The following is a 21,451-nucleotide window of genomic DNA, read 5'->3' on the forward strand; positions in this document are numbered from 1 at the left end:
AAAAGAAAAGTCTTCCATTTTTAACAAGAGGCAGCAAGCTGGATGAGGGAGAGGGAAGCCAGAAGTTGGAGTAAGAGGTGAGCACACGAAGCCATGGTGGACAGGGAAGGCTGTCCCTGAGGATTTGGGACTCAGTCAAGGTCTCTCTTAGGCGCAGGGCAGACAGGATGCAGACACGAGTCAGAAAAGAAGGGAGAGGCTACTTGGCTAAGTGGGAAAATATATCCTGATGTTCACACACCAGGAGGCCTAACAAGAGGGTGGGCGGGCCTCTATGTTGAGAAACAAAGCCAAGAAGATGGACTGGGGTCATGACATCACCTTAGAATGACAAGAGGGTACAGGAGTGACGCAAGGCAGGAACTCCATCATCTATCAGCAACACAGGTTATAAAAGTGGTACCAAAACATAAATTAGATCAAGTGAGTGGAAGAAATGAAGAAATAAAGGCTGAAAGAAGCTTTCAAAGAACTGCTCAGGGATACAAAGCATTATTCTGAAAACCAAAATAGAAGGATCCACTAAGCATCTCTCAGACTGGAAAAACTTGGAAAAATTCAAGTCTTGAGTTGTGATATTGCAAAATTCTGCATTTAACAATGCAGGATGAATTTTTTTAAATTAGGGTCCATGCTTTTCTATTATAATTCACTAAAGAAACTATCTCTTCCTCATTGAATGACTTTCAGGACTTTGTCAAAATCCGTTGCCTAAAGATGGATTTACTTTTGGGTTGTCAATTCTGGTCCATTGATCTATGTGACTGTCTGCTATTGTACCAGTCATTATCAGGCTGTCTTAGCAACTATGACTGTTTATTAAATGTTGAGATTGGGGGGAAAAAAGTGGTACCAGGAAGAGGAAAAGATAAGTTAAAAAGCACATAAGGTTTTAAAATACCATTCATACCAAACATCGGCCAAAATATAGAGCTGCTAGAACTCCCCCATGTTGCGGGTACAACCACTAAGGGGGAACATGGCAGGAACTTATAAATACACTATGACCACCCACCAATTCCTCAGCATTAATGCCCCTCCCCCCAAAAAACCACACAGGTAGAGGTTCATAGAAGCATTACAGGTTAGCAAGGAAAAAGACAGAAGTTACTGCAAAAGCCCCTCACAGCTAAGAATCACACGGAAAATTCACCCTCTGGAATTTGACAGAATTAAAAATTAAAGAACCAATTTCTCTTGAAAATATTTAAATCTGAAATATGACCTAAGAATACAAAACCTGATCAAAGTAGCCAAGAGAATACAAACAACCAATGCTACACAAAATAACATTGCTAATAAAGATAAAAGAAAAAAAGGTGTCTTACCACATATACGCACACAATCAAGAACAAAGGTAGAAGCTATTATTCGGCATTTTATTATTACAAAGCATTTCAAAACCAAGTTATTACATTTACATAGAGAATATATCCTGATAAAAATTCTCTATCTTTATTTGCATGTACAAGGGGGTACCCCAAAAGAACTGGAATCTTTTTTTCACCAAAGCTATGTCTTTAAATTTTTTTTTACAAAACAACCTTATCACCTTCAAAGTACTCTCCATTACACTTAATACATTGGTCAAATCTGCGATTCCGTTCTTGAAAAATTTTTCTTCTTTGTTTCCTTGGAAACATTTTTCAAACCCATCTGTTTGGATGGCTGACAGCACCTCGCTTCTTTCTTCACCTCCTCTAGTTTGTCAAATTGCTGTCCTTTCCTGTCCCTCTGCATCCCCCCCAAACAAAAAGACGCCGCGTGGAGTGAGGTCAGGTGGAGTAAGGTACATAAGGTGCATGGACAAGAGAGGCATGCTGTTTTTGGCACAAAACTGGCGCACTGAGATGGCTGTGTGAGCAGGAGCAGCGTTGTGGTGGCAAAACCAGTTTCCCGTCTGCAATCTTCAGAACCTCTAAATAGAAAGCTTGATCAACAGTCTGACCTGGTAGACCGAACTCCGAATGCATTATAAGTCGACATTTTTGTCTCTCTTGGAAGTTTACAGACCTCCAGAACAAAGTCTGCTATCGATCAACATTTCACCTCTTTTGAAACCAGAAAGCCACTTCTACGCTTGAGTTTTCCCATGGCGCTGGCCTTGTGAGCTGTGTTCAACATCACAACAATTTCTGAGGCATTTTTCCTGAGCAGGAAACAAAATTTCACAGCTGCACACTGCTCTCCTAAATCAACCATCACTAAAAAAACAAGGTTCAAGGGAAACTGCTTTTATGAAAAAATTCACTGTGACCAGAGAGGACCTTCCCAGGTGATGCCACTGGGTGCACTTGATGTTCACCTAGCGGGAAAAATGCGTACTATAAAAGCTCCGTCCTGCTAGCACAATTCTGGGGCTTGGGGTACCCCCTTGTATAGTATGTATCTGAGAGATAATAAACAGAAACCTTGATTTCCCTAAATGCCCTCAAATCAAAACCTCCCAAGTTTCCCCACAAGACCAAAGTTTCTTCTTTCTCCACTTCTCCTGCAAATCCTGTTATGGTCATGGCCTCTTGGACACACGGAGCACTTCATCACCACCTCCCTGCCCCAAATCACCACCCTCATGACGATGCCAGAGAAGATTACATAATTATCAGAGACAGTAGTAGGACCAGAGATAACTTCCTGCCTTAAACAACTCAACTAAAGGGACAGCATACTTTAAATGTTGGAGAAACAGCAATTAGTATTTAGAACTGAAAATTAAGAATTTTTTTTTAAAAACAACAAAATTTGTGAGTTTCAGCTAAAGCAATGCTTGGTGGCTTTAAAAAAACACATTTTAAAATCATACAAATCAATGATTTTAGCTTCTTCTACTTTAAGAAATAAGAGATAGGTAAGATAGAGGAAATTAATAAAAATAAGCATGCAAGTCAAATAAATATAGAAGGGGGGAAATAAAGCCAAAAGCGGATTCTCTGTAAAGCAAGCCCATAAAATTGATAAAGTTCTCATCAGATAGATCAAGGAGGGGGAAAGAGGAAAAACACAAATTGCAAGTGCCAGGAATGAAATCAAAGTCATATTTCATATCATACTGGAAATTAACACTGTAAAATTTTTAGAAGGAAATATATGGATAAATCCTGGCCATGGATTTAGAAGTAAGTATGACACACCTACAAATATAAGCAACAAAATATTACAAAAATAGTGTTTTACAAACAAACAAACACAAAACAACAAAATTTCCAAAAGATTTGGGAGGTATTACAAGCCTAGCGTTAAGATCATACTTAATGGGTTTCCCTCCTAAAATCCAGAATAAGACAGAGACCCTATTTTCAGGACTGATATTCTATTTTCCGGACTCTGTAGAACAGTGGTTCTCAACCTTCCTCGGGCTGCGACCCCTTTAGTACAGTTCCTTATGCTGTGGTGACCCCCCCAACCATAAAATTATTTTCATTGCTACTTCATAACTGTAATTTTGCTGTTATGAAAATCCCTAATATGCAGGATATATTTTCATTATTAAAAATTGAACAGAATGAAAGCACAGTGATGAATCACAAAACAATATGTAATTATATATTGCGAAATATTTATTTCTAATTTCAAATCAATGAAATTCTGTCTTGAAGCATGGTGTAGCATGGGTAACAGTCTTCACAGTGGATACTCGTATTTGGGCTTATCTGCATGTGGGCGGACCCGCCTGGAGACGGATAGAGGAGCGATGTCTCGGTTCCTAAGGCCAACGGAAATATGTGTTTTCTGATGGCCTTAGGCAACCCCTGTGAAAGGGTCATTGATTCCCAAAGGTGTAAGCGACCCCACAGGTTAAGAACCACTGCTCTAGGTGATGTCACTAAAGCCAATTAACCAACAGAAAGAAGTTCGCATTTAAATCGAAATAAGGAAAAAACAAAAATCTCTCTGTACAGATGGCATTCCAAGCCAAACCACGAGCACTGAGTTAATTCCAATTACAGCCACCCGACAGGGCACAGTAGAATTGCCCCAAAGTTTCCAAGTCTGTACATCTCGGCAGAAGAAGACTGCCACATCTTTTACCCACAGAGCAGCCCGGTTGGCTTCAACCTCCCACCTTTCAGGTACCATTCAAGTGTTTAGCCACTGTACCATCCAATCCACAGGGCTCCTTTCAATTCACCGATGGCATAGTTAACGCTACAGAAAACTACATAGGTGCACACACACACCAACTACAGAATTAAGAAGTGAATTTGCAAGGCTGCAGGATATAAGATCATTTAAAAAAAAAAAAAGACCAGCCATAGTTCTTTCTATACACTAGCAATGAACAAAATGAAAAGGAAATTAAGAAAACAATTCCAGAGAAAATGGCATCCAAAAAGACATAACATTTAGGAATAAATATAGCCATGTAGGTGACAGACTTGTATACTGCAAACTACAAAACCCTCCCGAGAGAAATCAAAGACTATCTAACTAAGTGGAAAGGCACAAGGGGTTAATGAATTTAAAGACTTAATATGGTTGAGATGGCAAAGCTACCTAAGACACTCTACCACTTCAGTGCAATCACTATCAAAATCCCAAGTCATGTTTGCAGTAATAAAAACGCCAATCCTGAAAGGCACAGAAAACTGCAAAGTCAAGAGAAACTTTAAAATACTTTCAATTCAGTGAAAAGAGGAAGTGATATTTATCAGATTTTTGTAGGGTGCAGTAAAAGCAGGGCTTTAAGGGATATCATTAAATCCGTGCAGTAGAAAAGAAAGACAGCAAGTTCCAAAATAAATAATCTAAGATTCAGCTTTGGAATACTAGACAAGAAACAAAGCCTAAAGTGGACAAAGAAAAAGGAGAAAAACTATGAGCAGAAGCCGATAAAATGTACCAAGAAATAGAGGGGAGAGGAGGGAAATCAGCAAGACTAAATGAACAATTGTTTTTAAAAGAACAATGAAATGAGTAACTCGCTAGCCAGGCTAAATCAAGGGGGAAAGAGAGACACCAAGGACCAACATACGAAAGGACCGTGAAAGGATCTGCACCTATACGCTTCACAATTTACATGAAGCACTCCTTTACAGATAAAAGCTGTCAATGCATTCAAGGACTAAACAGGTAAGCTCTTAATAAGTCTATATTAGCAGGCAACTGACTCAGCAAACCCCACTGAAAGGTCACTGTTTTGATTAGAACTTGTTATCTTGGTAAATCCAAGTCTCATCCTTGGCTATGGTTCATTGCATACAATCATCTTTATTAACTTCAATGCTGCTTATTGAAAGACCGATGGAATAGACGAGCAATTTGCACTAGCTGATCCGAACGCACGTTTTGCATCCGTCAGAAAGGTTGCTGAGGCCAAGCTAGTCATTTAAAATTCAAAACGGTGAACCACGTAAGATCCCAACGTCGGTAGCCAGCTGGTAATTCTAAGGTCATCCACCAGGTTCTGGACTTCAACTAGTTTCCTGATTTGCCAAGGTTGCTGACAAGTTTTCCTCTCCTTGGCTCACCTGTGAGCTCGCCCTGGCCTTCTTTAAAATGCTGGCTCCATCTAAAAACTGCTGTCTGATGTGGGGCGGCCTTCTCATCGACTGTGGCAACGCTTCAATAACTGTGGAAAACACCCTCTTGAGTTTGTTCCAAAAAGGGTCTTATCCCTGACTTCAAAAGCAGTTTTTCTCCAGGGTGGATGATACCTTCAGGACCAAGGGTGTGAGGGACGATGCTGGGAGAGTGGAGGGTGAGTGGGTTGGAAAGGGGGAACTGATTACAAGGATCCACATGTGACCTCTTCCCTGGGAGAGGGACAGCAGAGAAGGGGGGAAGGGAGACTCCGGATAGGGCAAGATATGACAAAATAACGAGGTATAAATTACCAAGGACACATGAGGGAGGGGGGAAAGGGGAGGGAGGGGGAAAAAAAAGAGGACCTGATGCAAGGGGCTTAAGTGGAGAGCAAATGCTTTGAGAATGATTGGGGCAGGGAATGTATGGATGTGCTTTATACAATTGATGTATGTATATGTATGGATTGTGGTAAGAGTTGTTTGAGTCCCTAATAAAATGTAAAAGAAGAAAAGAGAAAAAAATGATTAGGGCAAAGACTGTACAGATGTGCTTTATACGATTGATGTATGTATATGTATGAACTGTGAAAAGAATTGTATCAGCCCCAATAAATTGTTAAAATAAAAAAAATTTAAAAAAATAAAAAAGCCGTTTTCCCCATGGAATAATGAGATCAAGAGAAATGTATTACTGAGAGAACTTGTCTGCAGTCATCCAGTGACTGCAGACCTATGTTCAAACATGTTTTGTTTTAAAATGAACTGATGTGTACAACAAACTGGATCCTTAGTATCAATGCTTCTTACTTACCTTCAGATCCCACTACGACTACATCAAAGAAAACGCATTAAACAAAAATACCAAAATGTGGGATGGACCCTGGAAGAAATCCTCCAGACACCACGGGACTGTGGTGAGTGGCTAGAGTAACGCTGACATGTCAGTGCAAATTCACACACACAAACACCTGCACACCTGCTACAATATCTAAATTTGAAAGAATGATTAAAAGACGAATCTTCGCCATGTTGGTAAAGATGGAGAGCCACCAGGACTATCATACGATGCTGGTAAAAATGCACAAATACGAGTATTTCAGGGAAAGCTTCTCAAACACTTAACCACATAACTCCCAAATATGCAGCTCTCCCATTCCTAGGTATTTACCCAACTGACATAACAGCATGTGTCCATACCAAGACTTGTACAGAAATGCCATACATACAGCAAAACGCCCACAGCCTCTGACAACAATCCTGGAGGGCAGAACTGCTCCCTGGCGTTTCCGTGAGGTTGGCGAGCATAGAACGCCAAGTCTTTCCTCCTGGCAGAGCTGCTAGGTCACGCCAACTGTGGACTTGTTCACTTCACAAAAAAGAGAGACTACTAACCTGCTCAAAAATCTACCCATCAAAAAGTGTCAAACGGGGTCTTTCAAAGAACCGAAGCCAATTCTAAAATTTATTCAGAAGAGCACAAGGCAAGCACTAGTGAAGGCAATCTTGAAGAAGCAGTGTGAAGGCATATATAAAGACATGCAAACAATAATTAGGATAGTGGGATACTTCTGCTGAGGCAAGACACACAGAGAAAGGGGGACGAGAACCCACAGGGAGCCCATGGACAGAGGGAAGCTTGCTACAAGACAGTAGGCAGGCCAGCAGGCACTGCAGATCACTGGGGGGAAGTTCTATTCAGTATGCAACCATGGGGACAGGTTATTTAGAAGGAAAACCAAACAGACCCTACCGGTCACCGTATAAGATAAAACATTAGAACGACTGAAGGCAGAATGTACAAAGCCTGCTGAGTTTTTGCACAGGAAGAATCAAGGAGTCAAATGAACACCAGCAGCAGACAATCCTATTCAATCTTCATAAGAATAATTTTTGAGCGCACATTAAGGCCTCTCACTGCCAAACCACCCTGTGAGCCGCACACTGCCCTGCCACTTCCTCCCACTCCTTCCCCGCGGAATACTTGGCACAGCTGAAGCCGGCACTGACATTTCCTAAGCCTTTCTAGCCAATGTGTATTCAATCTGCTTTCATTAAATATATAAAAGCCAACAAATTGATGTAGAGTCAGATTAAGTGTTTTCAAATTCCGTATGCTGGCATACTGTGGATGCTCTCCTACTACTTTTGGGGGGTGGGGTGGGGGTACTGAACATAACATATTGGAGATTTAGCCTTGCATGGCCTTGATTCCTTTGTGTCCGCTGCTTTGCTGTATTTCCCTGCAGGAATGTGCCATCGTGTATGGAGACAGCCTTTTCATGAACATTGAAGCAGCTTCTAGTACGCAAGAGAAACCTGGATGGAAAAATGAGGCGTAGCTCTCTGGGAAGCCTGCTGCGTTCTCGCTGGAGTGACGGTGACCCCATTGCAGTCCTTACACTCACAGGACTGTAGCCAGCACCTGACTGCTTGGATCTGACCGTTTTGTGGGGCTGCGGCTGTTCATTCCCAGATTTCTCGGTGAGGACCCCAGTGCTCTATTTGCCCCCCCCTCCAGAAAGATGTGCCCACCGCTGCCACTTTGCACCCCGACATGCCTGGGACAGGATCCTCTGAATTAGAAGACTTCCTGCCCTGTGGCTAGTTCTTTGTAAATTTGGTTTCTTCCTGTCCTTAGAGGTCATTCCCAGGACTCAGTCAGAGGACAGACGGCAGGGACCCACAACAGCTGGGACAATGGGCCTCAATTTATGAAGGCTGGAAAGTAAAGCAAGGAGGTGTCTTTCAGAATCTGGACCTTTGCTCCCTCATCCCCCCAGCTCACCTATCTGGTAGCAAGCAGCAAGCAGGAATGGTGCCCGTAAGATGTGGGAGCCAGACGTGAGTTTTCCTCCCAGGAATCGATCCTTTCAAAGTTTTAATGGGCAAGAAAGATTTACAAGCGTTTCAAATTTGGTAAGCTCCAAGTTGACTGATGCTTAGTATTTTCTTTTAATTTTTTAAAAATTTAAATCATTTCATTGGGGGCTCGTACAGCTCTTATCACATGAAAGAAAGTGTCGATCACAGCTACAACTCTGCAGTTACTATGGACGGCATATTATTCATGGCAATGGGTCCTTATTATGGGTTACAACCAATGGAGGGGTAGAGGAGCAGGAAGGAGGCAGGTTGCTTCTTCTCAGTGCCTATAGTCACCATCTAGGACCAGGCTTTATACCCATGCAGGGAGACGTCTCTCACCCCAGAGCAAGAGGGACCACTTCCCCGTACCCGAGGAAGCTTGTTTATGAGGGTCTATGTCTTATTCACTTGTGAGCCCCCAGCATCTGGCCGCATGCTCCAAGGAGTGAGATGCCCTGCCAGCGGCCACCAAGCCCTTCAAATCTCACGAAATAATAATGGCCCAAAGGGTACTGCTCAAACCAGCCAGAGTGTGCGCTAAAATTATCCTGAAAAAGCATGGACTCGAAAGCAAAAGGAAACTCCTGGTGAACACAGCTCCGTGTGACAGGAAGATAGCGGCGGGAGAGTGTTCACTCTGATAAGGGGCGCTGCGATGCTGAGTCAGGGGAGCCTCGTCATCTCAAGTCCAGCACCCTCCAGCACCCCGCCAGACGGCCACTCAGCCGGGGTGAGAGGAAAGGGCGGGAGAGGAGGGGTGTGAGGCTCAGGAAGAGCCCAGCCCACATGTGTCTGAGGGGAACCACGGCCCACGGGCTGATTTTCCACAAGCAGACTGCCAGCTCTTTCTTCCAAGGTGTCTCTGAGTGGACTCAAAGCTCCCCACTGGTGACTGGGCACACTGATAGTGTGTTTACTGCACCAATAATTATAATAGGAAGCGAGGAGCCAGGGTGGAGGAGTCGGGACTACAGCGGTAGGCGGTGCGTGCTACAGTAGGGACCACCCCTCCTCTCTCACATGCTGAAACACATACATGGCAGCTCCAATATTCTAGAATGGAAAGTGCACCCAGGACTCAGTGTTCTAGCGCTGCTGTAAGAGAAGAACCCCAAAGTGGATGGCTTTTAACAAAGAGGGGCATATTGTCCCACGGCTTAGGAGGCCAGAAGCCAAGCTCTAGGGCAGGGATCCTCAAACTTCTTAAACGGGGTCAGTTCACTGTCCCTCAGATCCGTTGGAGGGCCGGACTATAGTTTAAAAAGAACAAATTCCTATGCACACCGCACACATCTCATTTTGTGTTAAAAAAAAGGGGGGGGGGACACACTCGGTGGGCCAGATAAATGTCCTCGGCAGGCCCCAATGTGACCCATGGGCCGTAGTTTGAGGACCCCTGCTCTAGGGAAAGGCTTTCTCTTCCTGGGGGAAGCTTCCCATCATCACTCTCCGCCCGGCTCTAGGACATTCTCAGTCAGCGAGCCCAGGTCCACGGGCTGTGTGTTGTCTGTCTGGACCACCAGCTCTTCTCTCTTGGTGGCGGGAGGGCCCTCTAATCTTTCATGTCTCAAAATACAACCTGATCCTGCAGCTTGCATCCTGCCTCCTGGCCAGCACAGGTCAGACTGTAACAGAAGATGATCACAAAACGGAGGATAATTGTGCACAATGTTGAAAACCATGGCCTTGCCAGGTTGACACACCGTTTTGGGAGGCGGGAGGGGGATAGACACCATCTAATTCCTAACAGCCTATAGCCATGTGGCTCTTCGGGGTACCAACGACCGCCTGTGCTACGTGGAGGCACATCCTGACCGTGCTAGTGACTGCAGTACACACGGGCTCGAGGCACACCCTAGGGTACCCGTGTCTGCAGAAGCACGACCGTGCTCAAACAGGAGCATCGTACGTGAACAACATTATACACTGGACGATTTTAAATTGATGTGGAAAAAGTAGAGCAAAAATTGCCCAGGTAGATTATAAAACCGAGTACCACGTGGGGCGTCAGGTACACTACAGAATAAAGAGAAACAGCAGAGAATACATGCAAGAAGCTAGGCGAGAGCAATTGAATGTAAACTGGAAGCAATGCCGATGACAAGTAAGATTACGAGCGAAACACATCGCAGTCTTTAACCTGTGGAAGCAAACACAATTTTAACTGCCATCAGCAACCATCAAGCCCATATGACGATTTTCCCATAACACTTTGCAGCTTACAAGAATTTCAATACACACTGCATGTATCATGTGCTCTATATAGCTACTTTGTGAGGCAAGCAAGATGATCTGAGGAAACAGGGCCTCAGTCCTTACATGAGGTCACAAAGCTAATAAGGGCACCACCCAGGTTTTCTGACTCCACGCCCAACACTTAACTAATTTAGATAGACAGGTCTTTACGATAATACGGGGAATCGAGCAACAATTACACAAGCAAGCCAAACTCAAGGAACGAATTTATATTATCGCAGAAATATGCGGCCAAACAGAAGAACTAATTCTTCGTGTGGACGTGATTTGGAGATAATGCTGATGGTCATCAACAAACCATCTTTTCAGTTCAAAGCAAAAATCCCGCATCTTCAACTCACTGAAAAACGGTACCTCTTGGAAAGCGGGAGCAGAAAAGGTAAGGCCTCTCTTCTGGAGCGGGACACATACATGGAATCGTTTGTCACTCCCTGATGTAAGACCCCTTTGCAGAGCTCATCTGCTTTCAGGAGCAAGGCTCAACCCCTCCCAGTTTTGCCTAAAACACCAAAGCCAAATCCACTGGCTGCAAGTTCACTCTGACTCACAGGGACTCCTGGGGAGAAAGAGGGGATGCTCTGCTCCTGCAGAATACCAGTCTACACCACACGGCCCCTCGGAGTCCGAGCTGACTTGAGAGTAACGAGCTCTGTCATTTGCCTCCTTCCACACAAACAGCAGACAATGAACACAGGTCCTGGCGGTCCAGCTCCGCCTTCAAATTCTCCTCCTCTCCAGCGCTCAAGGCAGCAGACACTCCAAATGATGTCAAGAGACCAGAGATGAAATACAGATAGGATCCACCCCTGCCCAAACCATGCCTACAGCTCACTCACTTCATCTCTCACCACCACCACACCCTCTGCCCTGGTCAGGTTTGCGGGTTCCCTGTGTAGACTATCTGGGAGCCCTGGTGGCCCAGTGAATTACATGTTGGGGGGCAAACCAAGTCGACAGGACAGTCTGAAACCATCCGCCACTCTGAGGGAGCAAGACGGGGCTTTCTACTCCTATGAAGTTACCATCTCGGGAACCCAGTGGGCAAATACACTATCTGTCCTCTAGGGTCGCTATGAGTCGGCACCCACTCAGTGACGGTGTGTCTAGTTTGGGTTGATGGTCTATCTGCTGCCAAAACGCCTTGGGCTCACCTGCCTCATTTCCACTCACCTTCAAGAGCTCAGGGGCCTCTCCTCAAGGAAGCCCTCCCTGAGCACGATGGCTCGAGCCCTTACCCAAGCGCAGGTTGGGTCTGCCACAGCATCCTGTGCTGGCATCAGCCAGCACCGACACCACGCTGGATGGTGACCACCTCCTACCTGTCCGCCTCCTCCCCGGGCTGGAGCTCATTCCAACTGGAACCCCCGAAGTAGTCGGTGTGACCAAGGAATCCCTGCGTTGGCGCCCAAGTCACCTCACCCTACCACAGTGTCTATCAGTGTATGCACGGAACGTGCGGTTCTGCCACTGAATGAGCAAGATCGATTTGCTAATTTTAAAAACTCTCTGAAAGAACTGAATGGCAGAGGGCACGGGTTTGGACTTTGGAGGAGAACCAGGAGACAGGGACAGTGTCCCTTTCTGAAGCAATACGGACGTATCACCTGCTCAAAAGTCAAGATGTCTTTCACCCATGGGTGCCCATGAGGTGGGAGTGAAAGCAGGAAAGCCAAGGAGGGGCATGCTGGCTGAGGCCAGAGCCCGCCAGAGCAGAATGCCAGAGAGCCAGGTGGGCTCCCAGGGGCCGGGACTGCATAAATGCAGACAGGGAAAGGCCAACTCGAAAAGTCCAATCTTGACCTTGCTAACTGATGCTCAGACTGAACCTGCTAAGGCACGCTGCTCTCTTAACGATCCCAGCCTGGAGACCCCACTGGGGCAATTCCACTCTTGCTAGGGTTCACAAAAAGGGCTCGCCAGCACCCACCGCCACCAAGAGCAGGGCAGAAGGGGCGTAGCCTTGAGCATGTGGCAGTAAGGCCAGATGCAGGCAGCCCTCTGGCACTGGAGTGGGAGCATTCAGGAGAGGAGTGGGGGGCTGGGAAACACCAAGGATGATAAGAGTGCTCTTTTGCTGCAAATAGTGGAGAATACGCCAGACCACCCGAGTGGGTAAAACACTCTCAATGAAAGGCATGGACGTCTGACATCTCTCCCTGCAAAAGGGGTCTAACTGGAATAGCCAGCGCATTGACACCAAACTGCCCCAAAGCAGTCAAGAATGCTGTCCACAGAACTCTGGCTCCGAAGGAAACGCTGTGCCAATCAGATCACGGCAGAGTCTGCTAGTCAGAACAGCTAAGAAGGTAGTAACCCGACTTGTGAAGTGAGCTTATTTGGGGGGCATCCAAACAACAGAGAAACTCAGAACAAATGCTGTATGAAAGAGTCCATCATTTCCAAGGGAGAAGGTGTGTAGATTTTTTAAAATGAGTACTTGTGCTTCATCCTATCAAGAGAAAACCCAGAAGTTCTGCTGGAGATTTCAAGATGTGCAGCTGGTGACACTGAAGCGATTTTCCACTCGAGCCATCTGTGAGTGCCATGCACTACCAGGGGGAGGAAGCATGCAAAAGCTAATGTTATACATTACAGGGGACAGGGGGGAGGGGTGGGGAGAGTTTAATCCTGAAGTGGGTTCTGTACTTTTTATTTGCATCCTTGGAAAAATAGGAAGAAGAAGGTATCGCGTCTTCAGGGGAAAAAAAATAAACTCAGCCTCGTACCCAGCCTCCCCATGGGAACCTGCGTTCCTGCAGAACACGGCGAACGTTTATCCTGGGGCCACGATGTACTACCAACTGAGACACAGGAGCAGTGAGCATGGGTCCCTGCCGGCCCAGGAGGGAAGCAGTGATGGGGTGACAGGTGCTGCAAGAGGCAAGGCAAGAGATTGTGCAGCTGTGCCCCATACACGGGCACCCAGCAGAGGGCAAGGGAGGCAGCGGTCAGTCCTGCATGCAGGCCACTTGCTGTGTGTGCAGGGTTTCCCAGGGAGGAGACCCTGTCACCAAACCATGAAGGTCCCTAAGCAACAAAGAAGGGGAGAGGTGGCAGTAAACCCACACAGCCACGGGCTTACTCGGGACACTGGAAGTCAGGTGACTCTGGGCCCCTCTGCCCTGGGAGGAGGGGAAGAGACCCCAGCAGGAAACAACAGATGGAGGACTGGCTTCACAGAACGTGGATACCCTGGCTCGCTCTCTGGAAGACAGTGTGGAGACGGTGAGGGTTACATTTTAGCGTCCTGACAGAAACGGCTGAGCGTGAGAGAGCCGACACACTTGAGGGGGGAAAGGTGGGGCCAATGGCCCAGGTCAGCGAGTTCAAATGTTTCCACAGTCCTCCCAGACTTTTAGAGATTACTTAACATGGCCTTCATCATCATCGGGGTGGAAAAGTGCATGTCAAAGAAACAAGTAATTCAAAAACGACAGAATCTTTCAACCAAACCTCAGGTAGCACTGCCTCCCTGGGTCACCTGTAAAGCATCTTGACAGCAGCTCCTGGTTTGGCCTCAGGAACATCCGTACAGACACGACCACCCCACTCATACTCACAGTGACCTCAACCAGTCCTCCCTGAGCCAAACCTGTTATTCCGACAAGCAGGCTTTCCCTGAAGCTTGTCTTTTACGTGAGTTATAACAAACGGAGCCAAAATGACCCTCTTCCCCTGCCCCAAACTATCAAAGCCTCACAACAGTATGGCCTTAGCGCTAAACTGAAATATTCTGCACGGATGTTTTAAACATACATCCCCTCTGACCAGGCGATTCTACATCGAGTCTATTCCTAGAGAAATTGTTAAATCGGTGCTCACATGTATATGGCTCAAGGATGTTCACTGTGTCACTTTTATGAGCTGAAAATTATGGTGTGCTGTGGGATTCGTTAAGTACATTATACGCTCTATCAACCAGCGGGAGGCAGCGCCATTGTCAGAAAAGACATGGATTTCAACTCTTCATCTCTACACACTCGCTCTGCCCCACTGTAAGGCACAGAAGTCCTGGCCCTGACCTGACATAAAAAATATGAATTACTCAAGAGCTATTAAAAAAAAGACAAGAGTTTCATTACTGACATGCAAAGATGTCTACTTCATATATGAGGCATGAAAGATGATCTTTGCCATTCCTGGCTGGCTCTAAATGGCAAGGCGAACAGGTACATAGAAAAAAAGTCTGCAGAGGCCCGCACCACACATGTTCATTATCTCTGAGTAGAAGGAATAGAAATAAGAGTTGCTTCTTCTTTCTACTTCCCTAATTTCTGAATCTCTGCAGAGTCTCTGTTACTTTAAATCAAAGCCCCTGGATATGTGTGTGTATGCATGCATATGCATGTGTAATTTCAGAATTAAAATGTAATGACATTTTAAAATATCCATCAACGTGAGATTTTTGAGAACAGGACAATTTGGAAGCTTCACGAGTCATCAGGAAGCATTACTATTCAAGGAATTCATAAATACACAAAGCTTACCATTTTCTTAATAGGCTTAACAATATTTCCAAAATCGGCTTCCTTACCTTTTCCAGGGCTAAGATTCTGGTCTATAAAGACCTTTAGTTCTCCATTGGCTTCAATTAGACCGGCCTGCAAAACATAAACACGGGTTTACAGGTGGCATACCTGAAAGTGCTACATGCTAAAGGGTGTTTTTATGAACTACCCCGGTCATAGGGCTTGGTGGAAAGTAAGTTCTTTAAAGAAAAGCAGGGGAAAGGGTAGTCATGTGCAACTCCGTTGAGATGCAAATGCTTTTTTTTTTTTCCTGTTCCAGAAAGCCACTTGTGAGAAGCCCCAGGCTTAGTCAACGGTCAACTAACATGTGCCTCTTTCTCCTGGGAAGCAGATGGATCCGGTTGTGATATGCTCAGTTGGTAAGTTATTTGGCTAAGATCAATTTGAAATTTTTAGCCTTTACATTTTAACCCCTTGGGATAAGTGAAATACGGCTTTGCAGTTATTAGATCAGCAAGCAGATGTCATACGATCACCCCTCAGGTAGGCAAAGGGCAGGGTGAATGAACCTGAACTGCAGGGAGAAGCGAAAATGAATTCAGTCTTTCTGGAAAGCAAACTGGTAGCGCATATCTGGAGTCCACACAGCCATGCTTTTTTTTTTTTTGTAGAAAGAGCCAGCAGGGGTGTGTGGCCAGGCTGCACGGGGCTTTCTGTCCCTTGGGGCACGGCAGGACAGCTCCCAACCGGTTTGCCCACGTATCTTATGAAAGGGGGACAATGTGCTGCAAGGGTACCATGGGGTCAACTAGGCACACCTGGCAGAGTGCCAGCCCCTCGGGGCCCCACATCCATCCCCTGGGGTTATCTGGGATGGCCCCCAAATTACAGAGAATCTAAACACATCTACCGGAAATGGCTCCAGCTTGCAGAATGCCACACAGCACTAAATACTGAGAAAAACGTGAGTGGCAATGAAAAATTATCAAATGGAAAATATATATACAAGGCACAAAGTACAATCCAAATCGGTTACTGCCCAGTCAATTCTGACTCATTTATACTGCGTGGCATCGGATCCAACTGATATCCACCCTGTAGGACAGGGAAGAACTGCCCCCCGCGAGGGGGGGGCAGTTCTGAGACTGTAACTCTTTAGGGCAGTAGAGAGCCTCATCTCTCTCCCTCGGAGTGGCTGGTGGTTTCAAACTGCTAACCTTGCGTTCAGCCGCCCAACATGTAACCACTATGCCACCAGGGCTCCTTCATAAGGCACCTAGACAGCACTACGTGAAGAGTAAAAACACACAGGCAAATACATAGAAAAATGAAGTTGAAAAGAAATACCCCAAATGTTACAAATGATCGCCTCTAAGTGTTGAAAATTACTGGTGATTTGTCTTCTATTGGTCTGAATTTTCCATATCAAGAACTCCAGCGCTAATAAACGAGCCCCTGGAATAGCCTAAAACGAGTACCATTATATTTAGTTCCGTGTAATAACTGCTTTTCCTCAATTAAGCAGGACTCCAAGACAGACAGGCTTTCTACTCCTGTAAGCCGTTACAGTCTTGGAAACCCACCGCGGTCACTGTGAGTCAGCACTGACTCAATGGCAGTGAGTTTGGGGTGTTTTTTGGTTTCACAGCAGAGTTGGTCACCAAAGGGCTTCAAATCTTGCATGGAAAAATCCCATTACCTTGTCATCCCATTTTCCCAGGAACTTTTTTAAAAATCATTTTATTAGGGACTCGTATAGCTCTATCACAGTCCATGCATACATCCATTGTGTCAAGAGCATTTGTACATGTGTTGCCATCATCATTCTCAAAACATTTGCTTTCTACTTGAGCCCTTGGTATCAGCTAATTTTCCCCTCCCACCCTGCTCCCCCCTTCCCTCATGAACCCTCAATAATTTATAAATTATTATTTTTGTCATATCTTACACTGTCCAACATCTCCCTTCACCCACTTTTCTGTCGCCTGTCCCCCAGGAAGGAGGTTATATGTAGATCCCTGTAATTGTTTCCCCCCTTTCCACCCCACCCTCCCTCCACTCTCCGGGTATCGCCACTCTCACCACTGGTCCTGAAGGGATCACCCGTCCTGAATTTCCTGTGTTTCCAGTCCTAGGAACTTTTAAAAACTCCCTGGTCCTCATGCACACACACATACACGCCTACTTATAAAGGGTTATCCTAGGACATTAATCTTAGCCAAATAATCCCTCCTGCTTCATCACTTCTAGGTCTTTGTTGGACCTTCCAGGGACCCAACGCAAGCAAATGGCTAGAGAGCCCCAGTGTTGGCCTGGCAGGAGCACCCCAAGAACATTCCCGGGGTGCAAAGCACACCACTGTCGCCTTCACCCGTCCACAGGGCCAACGCTTGGAAAGGTAAAAGGAATGCATACAAAGACTGCTGCTCTCTGGATTTTCTGACTGGAGGACGTGTGAGCTCAAATACCCGTTTTGTGAAGGAATCTTTTGCCACACTTTCAACAGTCCTCTATCGCACCGTCCTTTTGTGGTCCCTGCACTCCCCACCCCACCCCCCAAAAAACTTCTATTCCCTTCCTCTTCTGAGCAAAACGTAGGGTCCCAGGGGGCATTGATCTGAGGTCGGAGCCCAGGTCCTGGGAGATGACACACAAACACAGCCGTTCACTTCCAGGGTCGGGCAGGGGTGGCTAGAAGGTACACCTATGAGTGAATGACTTAGGACGTTCGCAAGCTCAGCACCTGAACCATGGCTACTGTGAAGCTCCCCTCATTGCAGGTACCTCCCAATAGAGCCTCTCCAATACAGTCTTTCATATGTGCATGGCCAGGTGAGCTTTACAATCACCGTTTGGGGGGGGGGGGGACGAGAGGATGGATGGTCTGGTGAAAAATCAACAGGCATCACCTGGTCCCTAGTGCGGACGGGAGACGGTGCACTGTGGGGACTGCCATCAGGGAGGGGAAACAAAAATGTGGACGGGCTGTTGATTGGGAAACTGATATGCTCTGTACACCCTCCCCCAGTCCACAAGCCAGAGTTCAAACTGCAAAATGAGGAATACGCACATAAACACACACACACTTTGGTGCTCAGCCCAGCACCCCTGCCAGGAGGGCTGGGCCGGGGCGGGAGGAGGCAGAGACTCAGGCCAGCACAATAGGGAGCTCAAGAGCTGGAGAGTGTCCAAATGTGGGCTTTGAGAAACCAAGGCCAGATGCCCAGACGGCCTCCTGCCACATTGGCCCCACAATGCTTGTGATAAGGAGGGCTTGGGAGTGCTCAGAAACTGGAAGACAAACCGAAGCGTATTTGGGGCAAGTAGGCAGTGACTGTGAACCTGGGTCCAGAAGACTCCTCCCAGGACCATTCCAGTACAGCACAGGTCTGGCCCATGTGTGCTTGAATGGCAGAGAGCCAAGTGATGGGGGCCTGGACAGCTGGTGCCATGGGCCGGCTCTCTGTGGGCTTCTGACAGAATGCGAGCTGCATGGGGCACAGCCTAGGGGTGAGGGGAGGAGGGAAGGCGGCAGGAACTGGCCAGTTCTGGATCAAGTTTGAGCCCCAGCTTGAGCAACGACTAGAGAGAACGGAACCTCTGTAACCGCACCAGTTTTGGGCAATGCAGGTAGATCCTTGCAAGTGGCACAGAAATCGATCAACACTGGCTCTCTGGTTTCAGTGTTTGTGTTGCTATCATCATCGTCGTCAATCAGTTCAATACTTTCGCTCGCCATCCCCACTGGCATGACAGCTGGAGTGGGTGGTGAGTGCCCATCAGGTTCCTATCTGCTCATTTGCTCAGGGTGGACTCCCTGCAGGGGCCACACAGATAGCCCTCCAGACAGACACCCCATGGTCTGAGGGGTTCCCTACCACCACACCTCACTTTATCCGTGCCTCGGGAGTGTCACGTTCTGAAATGGTCTGGCTTCTTTGTTTATTGTCCGCATTTGCCACCTGAATGAATGAATGCTTGGCAAAGTCTTCACAGTGAGGGATCCCCAAAACTCACTGGTATCAAGTCGGGTTCCACCTGGCCCTGCGGGTTTCAGAGGTGGTCATTTGTTAAAGGAGTAGAAAGCCCCATCTTTCTCCCTTGGATGGCTGGTGGCTTCAAACTGCTGACCTTGCAGTTAGCTGCCCAACAGCTCAAGAAACCACTACACCACCAGGCGGGAAAACGGCTTTCCCTAACTGGTGCAACTGGAGCAAGTACTGGCGCCAGTCCCCTGGCTGCATAAACGGGCTATTTTTAATGTGTGTGGAACACGCCACAAGGAGAGTATCTGTTTACCCCATGCAGCCACTATCTCAACCAAACCAGGGACAAGCCTGGCCTTCTGAGGCCCTTCCCTCCCCATCTCCCACCAATGCACTCCACAGTGGCAAGCCCCTCCTCGGGGACCCACTGCCAGACTGCATGCACCTGGGGTGCCACTCCACGTTGCCGAACACTGTAACTGCCCAAGAGGACTGTCTCTGACACATGTCCACACAGACACGTCCAAGAGTCATGTACATGACCAGGCAGAGCTGGTAGCTTGATAGAGGTCTTCAGTGTCGTCTGTACGGCCAGTGCTCACACACACGCCACCTCATTGTGCAGTCAATCCCCGTGCCCAAAGGCGACAGGCTAACTCACAAAGGAGTTGGGCGGCTGCGGGTGTGACTCGCCCTGCGCTGGTGACTCCCAATCTTGCTCATGGTCTTTCTGCACTCAACCTTAGCACTGGAAATGAAAGGCAGCAGTCACACCGGAATTTGAAGGCCAGGGAAATCCCAAACCGGGGAGGTGGGGGGTGGGGGTGCGCGCGCGCGTACACACACACACACAATCTTCCTAGGAGTGAAATATTTTAGGAAGCGCTTTCTGTGAAGACGTATGTCCAGCTTCCAAAAACTGACTCACTGCCACTGGTAGATTCTGACTCACAGAGACCTGATAGGGCAAAGTAAGGAAGTAAAAAGCCTCATCTTTCTCCTGCAGGGCGGCTGGTGGTTTCAAACTGCTGACCTAACAGGTAGCAGCCCCATCATGTTACCTACTCCATCAGAAAGACTCATATCCACTTAAACTAAAAAATAAATAAAACCCACTGCTATTGAGTCGATTCTGACTCGTGGCAACCCTATATACTGAACAGAGTGTGTGGGTCCCCAAGATTGTGACTCTTGACGGGAGTTAGAAAGCTTCATCTCCGAATGGTGTCAAGCAACTGGATTGGCTGTTAGCAGCCCACCAAGTAACCACTAGGCCACCAGGGCCCCTTCCTGTCCAGCCTGTTCAACAGAAATAAAATTAACTCGTCACCCCGAAGCGACAACAACAGATCCTGGTGGGAATGCCACCGACTGGCTTGGCTGTCTGGTACACCCCCTCCTTCCCCCTGCTCCTCTGGGAAGGGCTTCTCTCCTCTCTTCCCTCCAGGCCCGCCACCTGGCTCTTGCAACTAGCTGCCAACTGAGGTGAACTGGTCCAGCAGCGGGCCACACGGAGCCCTTCATAAGAAACTCTGGGACTGGGATGAGGGAACCAGTCTTTCTTTACAAGCCTCGGTTTTCCATAGACAGCTTGGGCGTGATTAGAAGACATAAGGGCCAAGCTGTCAAGATGAGCCGATTGGAAAAGAGAGCGAAGATGGACACGGCACTGCATTCGGTTCTGTGCCAGAGACAGAACGGTCCCCCCAGCTGTGTCTGAAAACAAGCATCTCCCTGGTTCCTCCTTACCTGTGGCTGCTCAGAATGAGGTTCCTCTCCCTGGTAGCCAAAAAAGAACCTGGAGAGGACAGCTGGCCTGGAATTTTCAAATCTACAACCACAGTTTACAAATTCCATGAACCGAGTGGGTATCAAGTCAGGGCTTGATCCCTAATAGCCGCCTGTAGCCCAGCCTTTCTCTTTGATCCGTGCTTGTTTTCCCCAGTGGGAACCACCTAATGCCTGGGTGGCCATCGCAGAAGGGAGCAAGGACACTCTGAGGGCAGAGTTTCTCCACAGAGGCACTACTGGCTGAGTTGTGAGGAGCTGTCATTCACTGGAGGGGGCTTATAGCAGCACCCTTGGCCTCTACCCCCAAATGCCAGAGCCACACCCACTCCCCCCAGTTATAAACCCAGCGCTACACCCAGGATGTCGTGCTGCTGGCTGCCTAAGGTTGGCATCTCAAATCCACCAGCAGCCCTGCAGGAGAAAGATGAGGCTGTCTGCTCCCGTACAGGCCTCCAGCCTTGGAATGGATATACACCTGCTCCTTATTTGCCCAGTCTAACTTTCAATTAGCGCACCACAGGGAATCCGACCTAAAAGGAAATCAAGTGCAGAGGAGCTT

General features: G+C 47.2%; 1 protein-coding gene across 3 annotated transcripts in view; it reads right to left on the bottom strand.

The window, feature by feature from the left end:
- TFDP1 (transcription factor Dp-1) overlaps positions 1–21,451 on the bottom strand; it is a 107,459-nt gene that overhangs the window by 39,201 nt on the left and 46,807 nt on the right. For all 3 annotated transcript variants that reach the window (XM_075563386.1, XM_075563389.1, XM_075563387.1), the window contains exon 3: positions 15,181–15,247. In XM_075563386.1, the coding sequence (XP_075419501.1) occupies positions 15,181–15,247 (67 nt within the window). The remainder of the gene's footprint in view (positions 1–15,180; positions 15,248–21,451) is intronic.

This window comes from Tenrec ecaudatus, chromosome 11 (genome assembly GCF_050624435.1).
Source record: "Tenrec ecaudatus isolate mTenEca1 chromosome 11, mTenEca1.hap1, whole genome shotgun sequence".
NCBI classification, from domain to species: domain Eukaryota; kingdom Metazoa; phylum Chordata; class Mammalia; order Afrosoricida; family Tenrecidae; genus Tenrec; species Tenrec ecaudatus.